The sequence below is a fragment of the Hydra vulgaris genome, chromosome 12, assembly GCF_038396675.1.
Source record: "Hydra vulgaris chromosome 12, alternate assembly HydraT2T_AEP".
Lineage (NCBI taxonomy): Eukaryota > Metazoa > Cnidaria > Hydrozoa > Anthoathecata > Hydridae > Hydra > Hydra vulgaris.
The window spans coordinates 33,265,001-33,277,966 of record NC_088931.1 but is presented as its reverse complement, the minus strand read 5'-3'; the positions used below and the strand labels follow the sequence as shown (position 1 = coordinate 33,277,966).

The 12,966-nt window shown below is 31.0% G+C and overlaps 1 protein-coding gene across 1 annotated transcript in view; it reads left to right on the top strand.

Moving 5' to 3' along the window:
* The first annotated feature begins 1,276 nt into the window (after positions 1-1,276).
* Positions 1,277-12,966, top strand: part of LOC101240744 (microcephalin) — a 39,853-nt gene continuing 28,163 nt past the window's right edge. Inside the window, exons 1-3 of the mRNA XM_065812982.1 lie at positions 1,277-1,537; positions 1,620-1,879; positions 11,740-11,825. Coding sequence (XP_065669054.1) covers positions 1,720-1,879; positions 11,740-11,825 — 246 coding nt within the window. The 5' untranslated portion in view covers positions 1,277-1,537; positions 1,620-1,719. The remainder of the gene's footprint in view (positions 1,538-1,619; positions 1,880-11,739; positions 11,826-12,966) is intronic.

Below are 12,966 nucleotides of genomic sequence, written 5' to 3'. Positions count from 1 at the left end.
CATTATTTATTATTTTTATCCAAATTTCATTTTCAAATTATTTATGAATTTTACGATTGCCTTAGACATTTTTGTAAATGTATTTATATTTTTAAATTTATTTTTCTGTAATAATATGAGTTGGGCATCAATTAACTACATCTGAAAGACGTAATCAACTACGATGCACACGCGTACACACAAACACACACACAAATACACAAACACACACACACACACACACACACACACACACACACACAAAGTTAATTAGCTAAACAGTAATTAGTAATTACGAAGACATTATAGCTCTGTGAACTAATAGTTTAATTTTTTACGTGTAGTTATTTTTTTAGGTTTAAACAAAAAATGTTGTAAAGATTGTGAGGCGTGGGACAGAGGATAACGACAGGGGGGATAGGGAGCCAGGGGGCACATGCCCTCCCCCTATCCTTTTTTTCTATTGGACATTTTTTTTTTTCAGAAAATTCTAGATGTAGGGGACTTTTTTTAGAAATTGACGATTGTGCCCCTCCACTTTGAAACCCGTGTCGTCAGCCATGTGGGGTGCATTGCTTAATTAGACAAGCAGTGGCTCAATGTAGCGCTAACTATTATTCTGATGTTGTCCCAGTGATTAGTCAATCATAAGACAATTCAATGTGAACATACAGCTGACTATAACGTTTCGTTGACTTAACAAATATAAAGACGTCAAAACAAATAAAGTGCGCTTCTCAAGATGTTATCAGCAAGAGGAAAATGTTTTAAAAAAGTATAGTAACGAATGAAACTCTTATAAAAAGGATTGCAACAAATTTCATGAAAGAGGGAGAAGAAAATGTAGAAATAACTTAAAAACTACAACACAAAAGCATTAAAAAATGCGTGGTTTATAAAAGTGGTTGAATTATGGTAGGTAAACCTGAATTATGGTAAGTTGCCTAAATGCTACTTCAAAAAGATTATCGTTAAATCCGTCAATCATGGTTATATTGGCCAAATTCTATTTTCCTAAGTTTTTGAGTTTCTTAAATAATTATATTATGAAATTTGGCTAATGACTAATTTCCTTTGACCACTCCTAATCTTATAAAATAAGAACAGCTTTATTTTTAGGTTTGAAGGCCTAAAAATAAAGCTGTTCTTCGTTTTATTTATTACAAATTTTAAAGCTTTGCCTCGAAACTTGCCCGAGCAAGTTTTGAATGTTATGTGCGGCGCCGCGGATTTTTTTTCCGAACTATTTATTGCCAATGGTGTACGGAAAAAAAATCCGCTGCGGCGCCAAATTTTATTTATTTTAAATTTTTTAATAAAATAATAAATTTTGTTGTAAAAAATAGTAAATACTTTTATATAAGGAATTTAGAAAGTACTAAATCTGTAACGAAATCATATAGGAATACATACAAAATGCCTTTAAATAAAAATATATGAATATTAGTTTATACTATAAATTATAGTATTAGTAGTAGAAATATAAATATGAAAATAGAAAAGAGTATGGTTGAATAACTAGAAATGGAAGTAAATGAGGGCGTTTGTTTAACCAATGGTATTTTTTATATTTCATAAAACTATTTATTTCTAAGTTATTTAAAAGTAAGTTTCTATTATGTTTTAATACTTTTTTATAGAGTGATGATTATGATTTTAAATACTGAAGCTGTAAATTGCTATTTTGAAATATCTAATCATTAGACTAATGGTGAGACATTAAAATCAGAAAAATAATTAATGGAACTGTTTAGTGCTGCAAATAACATTGAAAAAAAAGTTGTGCTAGTTCCACAGACACCAGGAACAACTTTATACAAAGATGAAAAAGTATTAGTATTATCTAATAGAAGTGATGTAAAAATCGATCATGTACAAAATCAATGCAAACCTTTACATGGTAATTATATCATTATTTTTATTTTTGATTAAGTAAGGTATTTAAATAGTAATTAATAAAATTCTAGTATATAATTTGCAAACACATTTACAAGGGTCTGTTGTCTATTGTATTCATACATGTGCAATAGTTTGATAATTATTTTAAAATAATACAATATTTACAATATTTTTGTATGTTTAAATTTATAATTAAATCAAAAAAATAAGGTTATACTGGAAACCAAAATTAAATTAAAGAATAATTAAAATTGTAGGATTTTGTGAAAAAGAATCATCGGAGTATGCTACTCAGGAAAAAGAAATTTGGAATATCTGATTTTGGGTAGTAGTTTGAACTCTTGTGGTTCTACTATTAGTTGTTACAGTAACTAGATGGTGCGTTACAAAAACTATTAAACATTAGGTCATTTATTATAATATTAAGTTAAATAGTTGAAATAATACCTGGAAAGGTAGTCATGTGAAAGTATTTTATACTAAGTCATACTCCTTACCAAGGTTTTCCGGTTTCTTTTAATTGTCACTACTTTCACTTAAAAATGACTGATAAAAATTTGTGTTATGCCACAAATTGAAGTCCATTTGTATATTTACATATCAACTGACAGTCTACAAGCTATGTAATTTGTTTTACTAAAATTGTCTAAATTAATTCATCCAGTTAGTTTTTTAGTTTCATTGTGTAAATATTTAATATATATCCAGAATACTCACTATTCAGTAATCTAAATAACATTGCTTTTCTAAAGTCTGTAGGATGCCTTTATAGAATAACATTAGATTTGACAATTTTGTTCATCATAGGAGACAAAGATGCAAAGTCCTTTTTCTTCATTTCAACGATTTAAATCTTTGTCACATGGGATTTAAAATATGACCAAGGAAAAAAAATTTGTGCTCAACAATATCAAAAAATTGTTTATCTGTGGTTGTATTTTCTAGGTACAACCACAGACTCAGAATAATTTTATTTTTAAAAGCTTGCCACTTCAGACTCTTTAGATGTAATCTCATCAGACAAGGCACACATCACTGCCTTCTCATCATTACTATGGTGAATACAGAAATTATACGTCCAAACTTGTCCAAAATTATTTGCAAACTTTAATAAAAAACTGTTATAATAAAAAGTTTAAATATATGATGTTGGCAATTCTTGTTGTATGTCCTTGCTCAAAATAAATCACAAACATGACATGTGTCTCTTCAGGGAAATTTAGAGCTAACATTGTGTTTGGTATTAAAAGTGGTTTCCTAAATGCATTGTTTCACTGGTGTTCATCTGCATTTTTAAGATCTTCACAGAACAAACAATGCATTAGGCAGCCATGGTACTGGCTCAGAATAAAGAGATCAAAGGCTTGATGTAGGCTCTTGATTGATAAGTGATATTGGTAAAGAAGACATTTGACTTGTTTTAATATCTCAACTTGTAAAATTTAGTATCTCCATGCTACAAAGAAATTTGTTTTGAATTTATATTCTTTGTCTTCATTTCTCCTTTTTTCATTATTTTTCTAGTCATTACATTTTCATTACAAAGCCTTTTTTTTACACAAATTTGTTGCATTTTCTAATGGCATGGGTTTTTTTTGCACAGGGCACATGTTAGGCATGATTTACCAAATACAAATACAAGTATATATTTGTATTTGGTAATAATATGCTACATTGTTATTTTTGTATTTGTATTGCATTTGATTTAAACTTTTTTTATTATTTGTAGTTGATTGAAATGTATTTGTAATTTTATAAGCTGAGGTGGCTGATATATTTTTGAATCTTATTTTTTTCATATAAAGACCACGAGCTTTGATGTTGACAATATAAAGCAATAGAGGCTTTTTTTTATGTAAAAATGTTTTTGAAACAATAAACTATACTTATTTTTTATCAAGAACAAATATATATTTAATAGAATGAATAAAAATCAGCTAATTAAAGAGACTTATAAAAAACTCTGTGAAACACTTAATATAAGCTTTCAAATGCCAAACCAAAAATACCAAACTAAAAATATCCTCCTATTAACTCACCATTAACTTACCATTAATTTACTTCCAAATAAATCAGCTGAGATATGTAAAAAGCTAAAAGATCTTTTTGTTATAGTGAATTAGTTGTGTTTAACAGTTGATATGGTCAAACAGATGCATTCATATAATGAAATAGCATGTCATTTCACTTTTTGCTATGAAATGCAAAATTGTTTGCTCAGCTGTAAATGGTTTTTTGGCTTACACACAGTTAAAAAAATGAACTTACACTTTAAAAAAGCTATTTAAACCTTAGAAACAAAATTGCTACCATCACTACAGACATCTGTCTTATTTGGCCAAATCATAGATATCTGTAGTCTCTAATACAAAAAAATCAATTGGAACACTTTGTTTGCAAACGCTAATAAAGATAATCTGGAGGTTGTTGCAGTAAATGATTTTGAGGAGTCAGGATTTGATCCACTGATCTGCAACACGTGGTTGCTTTGCCTATACTCTTTAACTTGTTTGTTTGAAGGAAGCAAATTCTAGTTTAGCATTAGATTTGTTGCAGGGTGAATTAAGACTTCAAATGGGGAATGCAACTTGCTGGAGTAGCCAGCTAATGATCAGGCCACTTTTCAAAGTTCACACCGACACATTGATTTAACTTTATAAAATCAGTGTTTTAGTTTTAATGCAAAATCAGTCACTACAATAAAAACCTCCTCATGGAGCTGTCAGAGATATTATCTTCATTTGAAGTTGCAACAAATCTGGCACAAGACCAAAATATTGTCACAACCAGTGTTATTGTGCCTTGCATTTGTGGCTTGCATTCTAAAATAGCAGTTTTGTGTGAAAAATATCTTTTTAAGTTCACAAACTCTTAATGCCTCAATTGACAAATGTCTAGGAAATTATACATAGTATGAAATTATTGATATATTTCAAATTGCAGCTGTATTGGATCCATGCTTCAAGTGACTCTAATTAACCTAAACCACCAATCAGCAATGCATCAAGTAGATAAATATTTTGAGCAATTTTGCTCGGAAGGCAAATCTAGTTAAAAACTAGCAGTAAAACAATTAAGACTTGGTTAAGATTCATGTATTGCTTGAGATGTCTTTTAAATATTTATTTTATGTTTAGAGTAAAAAAAACATGTAAATATTTAAATTTAAAAAAAAATTACAAATATTTGTGTCTTTTCTTAATCTAAAGTACATGTATTTCTATTTGTATTTGGAAAATACACACTACATATGTTGGTATTTTTATTTGATCTAATATATTCAACCCCAACCCTTATGACATTTGACTCTGATGCAAATGATGCCAATGTGGTACAAGTTCTTACTGATGATACTAGATCAGGGATGGGTAGCCATTTAGTGACTTTCATAAGTTTGCCATCCCTTGCCAGCAGGGTTGGAAAAAACCCAATCCAAATGGGTTTTTTTTTTGGTTTTATTGGGTTTTATGGGTTTGTAGGTTTTTTATAATTGTGTGTAAAGTAATTTTTTTTTTTAATTTTATAAATTCACCTCCCTATTTTTTTTTTTTTTTTTAAACATCTTTGCTTCCAACAAGGCTGCAAGCAGCCACTTATTAAAGTTGGAAGTTGCTGAAAGGAAACGATTGACAGACGACTTAAAGGATTGCAAATTATATGAATCAGAAAAGCAAGATGAAGGAAGCGAATTCCAAAGAGCTGATGTTCGAGGAAAAAAACTAGACGAATAAGCACTTTTGGAGCACTTAGAAACAGTTTCAGAAAAAGGATGACACTTAATTGAATGATGAGTAACACGAAAATGAATTTTAGTAGATAGCACAAGAGACGCTAGCTCTTTAAAGCAGTGCCCATTATAGTATTTGTAGAAAAGAGAAAGAGAAGCAACATTACGACGATGTGATAATGGTTGGAGGTTGGCTGCTAGAGGAGGTCCAACTATGTTTACAATGCGTTTTTGCACCTTTTCTAAAAGAGAAAGGGCATCATTAGAAGTACCGCCCCAGATATGGCAACAGTATTCCATACGAGGCCGGATTTGAGATTTATAGAGATAGAGAATAGAATCCAAAGTAAGAAAGTAACGAGCTCGATAAAAAGATGCAACCTTAGCAGATGCTAATTTTGCAACTGATTTGATATATGTTTTCCAAGAAAGATTGGAAGTAAGAGTTAACACTAGAAGATGAAGAGTGGATGACTCATCGAGTACATCACCGTTCATAAATATAGGAAGATCTAAATTATTGCGGTAACGATTGGCTGAAAAAAATTGAGTTTTATCTGAATTAAAGTTTACCAGCCACTGTGAGCCCCATGCTGTAGCAGAAGCGAGATCCTTTTCAAGCTCAAATGCCCCCTCCAAGCAACCAGAGAGTGTTGGTTTCTTATCACGACAAGTATAAATGGTAGCATCATCAGCAAACAAATGCCACCTTAGATGTGAGAATATCTGGAAGATCGTTAATGTAAATTAAAAAGAGTATGGGGCCAAGGATAGAACTTTGAGGTACCCCTGAATTTACAGAATAAGAAGAAGAGTGCTGTCCATTGAGGACAACTTTTATACTTCGATTGGAAAGGAAGAATTCAATAGTCTTGAAGATGTTGCCAGATACACCATAAGAAGAAAGCTTATGGAGAAGACCAGCATGCCAAACTTTATCAAAAGCTTTTGAAATGTCAAAAGCGATGGCCTTTACATCTCCACCTTTATCTAATGCACGATAAAACCTATCAGTTATTACTGTTAGCAAATCTGCTGTGGAACAAGAAGATCGAAATCCATATTGATGGTCAGTAAGTAAGTTATTAGATTCAAGATGAGAAATTAAGTGTTTGTTAATTAAAGATTCAAAAACCTTGCTTATGATAGGAAGAAGACTAATGGGACGGTAGTTAGACGAATCAAATCGCTCTCCAGAACTTTTGAAGATAGGGATAACAGATGCCACTTTCCAGCAGGCTGGAAAATAAGACTCTGATAAGCACTTGTTGAATAGTTTTGAGAGTATAGACGACAGCTCCGGAGAACACTTCTGCAAGACCATAACAGGTATGTTGTCCGGGCCACAAGCTATAGAAGTATCTAGACAGGAAATCACTTTAGATACAGATGCTGGAGTGATAATGAATGTCAAGCAATGGATCAACCTGTTTGTTGGCAATATCAGGTAGAACGAAACTAGTGGAATCAAGAGATGATATTGATGAAAAGTTTTTAGCAAACAATTCAGCTTTGTTTTTAGGTGAGGTGACAAAGTCTGAACCATTCAAGAGAGGTGGAATTAAAGATTTGCCCTTATTATTGATATTATTAAAGATTCTCCAGAAGTCACTAGAGCCTAATTTTTGAGATGAGATACGAGATTTCATGACCTGAGAATATCGGGTTTTGGCGTTAGACAAAACCTTTTTACAAATGTTTCTAGCAGTAATAAACAGACGTCTGTTTTCTGGAGAATTGTTTTGCTGATAAATATGGAAGTAATGGTTTCGATTGGCAATCGGAGCAGCACAGTGTGAGGAAAACCATGGAGGAGAGTAAGGCTTGACCTGGAATCGTTGAGAGGGAACAAAAAATTCCATGCCAGCCTGAATCCACGAAGTTATGTAAGAAGCACATTTGTCAACAGGAAGACAAAAGATTTCTACCCAAGGGCCATCACAAAGAAAATCACAGAAAGAATCCCAGTCAGCTTTACTGTAGTTGTAAGAGATTCAATAATAAGGGGATTCAGGTGATGAAGAAGAATGAGATATTAGTTTTAGAGAGATCAAACTGTGATCAGAAGCACCTAAGGGTGAATGTGGAGAAACTGAGCACTGACTAGGATCAGAAACAAGACTTAAGTCGAGTAGAGAAGATAGATGATTCGGATTGTCTGGAAAGCGAGTTGGAAAGTTGACTATTTGAGTTAAGGATTGAGAAAAGTAAAAGTTGTGGGCTTTAATGCCTGCAGAATCAGTGACACTAGAGCCAAGCCATTCAGAGTGGTGAGCATTAAATTCACCAACAACAACTATATTAGCTGATGGATAAAGAGAGAGGGCTTAGTCAAAATGATCAGAAATAACGTCAAAAAGTGTGCGGTCTTGAGATGAAGGAGAGCAATATAGAACAAAGAGAAAAGCAATAGAGTTTAGTGGTGCTAAACGAAAGCACATGAAAGAATAGTCTGTGGATTCAAACCTAGTTTCACGACAAATGGGTGAATTCTTACGAATGTAAATGCCCAGGCCAAGCATGTGACTATTGCAGTCTTTACGAATTAAAGGAAGATAACCATCAACACTAAGATCGCAAGATGAGACAGCTAAACTCAAATTAGTCTCACAAAAAGCAAGTAGGTCTGGTGAACTTTGCAAGAGATAAGACTCAACAGAAGAAAAGTTACTTCGAAGACCATGAATATTAGTGAATGATAGGTTTAGAGAACTTGGTGAAGATGATGGTTTTTTGTGTTTTATAGTTTTTGGTACTTTATTCATTTTTAAATTAGATTGAAGAACTTGACTCAAAGCATAGATAGTACTCAAAACACTGTTTAATAGCCTAAGTAATTGACACATTACTATTAATAAGCCCTAAGCCGATACAAAGGGCTCCATATGTGGCCTTTGCAATGCACACCAAAAGTGCAAACAGGGACACCATCAATGCACAACAGGGCACTGTTAATACTTTGATATTTTTCAGCTGTTGATGGAATCAGCCTCTCTGAGAGCTACCACAGTTCGGGAAACCTGACTACCAGCCGACCTCAGAACCATAAAACTGAGTTTTAGAGCTGTACCCTCATTAGGAGATAATAGAATGAGTTGCCTAGTCATAAAAACAGAGACACAAGCAAAACCCATGCATTGAGTCAAGAAGATCCAGCATTCAACATCCTAAACTGGAAACAATGTAGTAAAAATACATCTGCGCCAGCCTAATAGTAGAAGAAGGGGTGCGAGGCTGGTCAACAGATAGAATCTGTTTACCCCTTAAGTTTTTGCCTAGGAGGTCTTCTACAAGACAGTAGCCGGGTGCATTTAACATCTGCCCAAGATGAGTATTTTTATTGAGACACCATCTCTAGCCTTTACTCAACCAAGAGCCCCAAGGCAGGGGGTGTTTTAAGTCGAAGTTGGCATCTCCTAGCCTTTGCCTAAAAAGGCGTATCCTACAAGGCAGCAGGACATGAAGCAGATTGTACTGGGTTACATGTTACCATGAAATTTTAACTAAATATAGCTTCTTTAACCAAATTAACCATGACTTTTTAAATCCTGCTAGAAAAAATAAATTGAAAAATATATCTACATTGAAAAGGTGTAAAACAAAGTTAGGCTTTGCCCCCTAAAACAACTAAAATATTTTTGTAAACTTTAAATTCTTATAAAAAATGAATTATGATTTGGATTAAAATTATAAGCATTATATACTATATCATTTTACAAATAAAATATGATAAAACTATCAATAATATTTTAAATATCTCTATAATATAACAAACTATTGCTCCAGTGACCACTTTAGTCAAGGGAGCAACTCATTTTTTAAAAATATTTTGTCTCAATACTTAACTTGGAACATGACATTACCATTTATACTAACAAACAACATTAACAACTAAAATTTTTCAACAAGGGTGCTGTGCGGAGAAATAGAATGAGCACAGTAATTTCAGCAGAGGTAATGTGAACCTCAATCTTCTGATTGCTAGCCAAATGTTTTACCACTTGTCTACTACCACATTATATCTAAAGTGCAAAAGGGGACTCCTTTAACTATAAATGATGTTAATTAATTGCACTTAATTAAAAACATGTTCAGAATATTTTTGACTAAAAAAAATCACTATAAAAATTGTTATGACAATTGAGTTATTCAAAGTTTGTAAGACAATATAAATGTTGAAAACTAATTTTTTTTATACTAAAATGTTCAACGTGTCACTTCAAAAACTAGTATGCAAAAGTTTAGAACATGTAATCAACAAGTTCGCAACATGATGTTGCAACCTTGTAAACTATTGTCGATCAGGATGACCATGAACACTTTTTAAACATTTTTGCATCATAGAAGAAAACTATTAGCCTTATCACTACTTTTTTAAAAAAAAAAGAACATTATACTGTCCAGCTTCCTGGAAAAGTTATAGGCCTGATCAACATTATGCAGTAGTTATCTTAATTTTCTTATTTTATATGATCACAATCATATTTTTTAAATGGTGTGAGAGTAATTATTAGCCTATTTGGTGTGACATTGACATAATAGAGCTATATAGTGTGTTACTTTGATTCAGTTTTGCAACTGAATCAAAGTAACACACTATATAGCTCTATTGTGTGTGTTTCTTCATCTTTTAACAAACTTGGTACTGATGTTCATTTTCAACCCGTTGTTCATAGTCACCCCTGTTGATGGTGCATGTTGTAAACTTGTAGCTGATATAAAGTATTTAAAACTTGTAAAATAGACAGATGAGAGCATGAGTAGTAAAAATGATACTCAGAGCATGAGTACCGTTTTCATGAACAAATCTTGTCCTTGTGAAGTGCATACAAGTTTCCAACATGTGCTCTCATTGAATGAGCAAATATGTTGCAAACTTGCTTGCACATAACATAATGTTTTTTATGTTTTAAAGTTGTATGCACTTAACAAGGACAAGTCCACAGTCTGGTAAACTATAGTATTTTTTTTTTGCCTGACAACTTTCCATTTCTAAACTGCGAATAAAGTTTAACAATTTTTATATATAGTGTTTTGCTTGTATCTTTGTACTGAAATTTACAGTTTACAACATAAGCTTTAAAAAGTAAAGATCAAATACCAATATAAAATGACATATGTAAAACGCTTGTTTAGAAATAAAAACTATAAAATAGTATGAAATTGTAAATATATGTTAATATTTGAAATTACTAAAAAAAAGTTTGAGTGAACAACTTAAAAAAAAACAATAATATTTGGCATAATTTTTTTAAAATATTTTGTATTTAAAAACACCCATTTTTTTAATAATTTTATATTTATGAACACCCATAAACAATTGCCCCCTCATTAAAAAAAAAAAACTAAGCTGTAAGAATATTGTGTTATGAATGTTTCAAGAAATAAATAGAAAGTATAAGTTTTTAAAATAAGGAAATATATATTTTTTAAAAAACATTAAATTTCATTGATATTATAATATTTTTATATTTAATTTGAAGATATTTAGACTGATATTTAAATATTTAATTTTTAATAATTTTTAATGTGGTTTAAAATTTAATTTAATTACAGTACGGTAATTTAAAATACACAACTGACGTAATTTAACATTTAACAATATAAATATATATTGAATAAAGTTAATTTTGCTTGCGTTATGCTTTTCCGTTATGCTACAAAATCTCATAACAAGGCCTGTGAATGGGTTTAAAATGTTCATTAAGTTTAAGGTTATGCTGGTTCCTGCATTAACTACTTCAAAATAAATTATAGTTCAAGATTATTATCTTTAATTGACTTATAAGCAAGCAACTTACTTAAAAAGCAAACTTACCTTGTTCATTATTATCTTTATTATTATTCATTCCTAGGTTTTTAAAATTAAGTTCCAGTTATTGACTTAGTGACAAAAAGAATTTAAGTATTTGTGCCATTGCCGGATATTGCCCTGCTAGTGAATAAATGTAATAAAAGAAGAATTTAAAAATAATTTCTGATGATACAATTATTAACTGCAATTATTGTTAAAAAATTTATTGTTGTTTTCAAAACATATTGCTTACACAAATTAAAAATAATATATTTGTTGTTTTTTTCTAAACAATTTTGTGCTGCACATTTTTATAAAAATATCACATTTAAAATTATAGGTATTATTGTTTTCGTTGATGTTCGAGCAGAACACGAAAACAGATCAAAAGCTGTTTCTAGAGAGTTAGAGAAACTTGGAGCAACAGTATGTAAATTCCTTTGTATTGATATAATAAAATTTTAAAAAATAATTTAATTCCATGTTATCATTAACTCATATCTTTCACATGTTATATTCTCACATATCAACCTAATATATCAGCAACTGTTGGGCAGTAGTTAGAGCACTTGCTTCAGAATCAAGAGGTTTGTAGTTTGATGCCAGCTTTGGCCACATTTGTAACATTAGTAAGGAAGAAAGTGTGAACTTCCTAATTAAATTCTCTTATCTAATTAAATTCTTGTAACAGTGGCGTGCTGGCCTCAAAAAGCCCATGCAGCATTTTCTTAAAAAGGATTATTTATGCTGGGTTTTTCTATATATGTTTGATTTGAAGGCCCATAAAATATATAAATGCGACATTTTATAATGGCATTTAACTTAGATTAAATTATTTAGGTTTGCATCAAATTGACATTGTAATAATGAAAGATTCAAAATGAAGGTCAAATGTTTAGGAGAGCATAGAAAAATAATGAATGATTTTTTTTCTTTTTTTTTTTTTGTTTGTTTATTTTGCCTTATACTTTTAGTAAGTGACCGGGGTTCCGGCCTTGACTAAAAATGAGACTTTTTTCAAACCTGGCTCCGGCTAAACTATAAGATTTAGCAGGGGTTGATAGCCTGGGCTAAAAAAAAACTATAATACTTTATATATTATAATTTTATGCTTACATTTGCTATTTATTAAATATTAGCATATATTTATATATTTTCAAACTCTAATTTAATTCCAACAAGATTGCAAGCAACCACTATTAAGTTATGAGTTACTTTAAAATAGAGAATAAGTAAAAATACTAGGAAATGGTTTACTGAAGAATTGAAAAGTTGGAGGTTGTATGTAAAAGAAAAACATGAAGATGGCTAATAGTTATTAGGTTTTTTTGATGTGCAAGGAAAAAAACTAGATTAATAAAAGTTTTTATAGCATGAAGGAACAGATAGAGTAAAAGGATGCAACTTGTTGAGTAAGAAACAAGCAAGAATAAGTTTTGGTTTATCAAAATAGAGATGATAGCTTATTTGAGCATTAACCCTGATTGTATTTGTAGAAAAAAGAAAGAAATGCAATCTTACAACAATGGGAGAGTGGCTCAAGCTTGGCAGATAAAGCAGGTCTAAT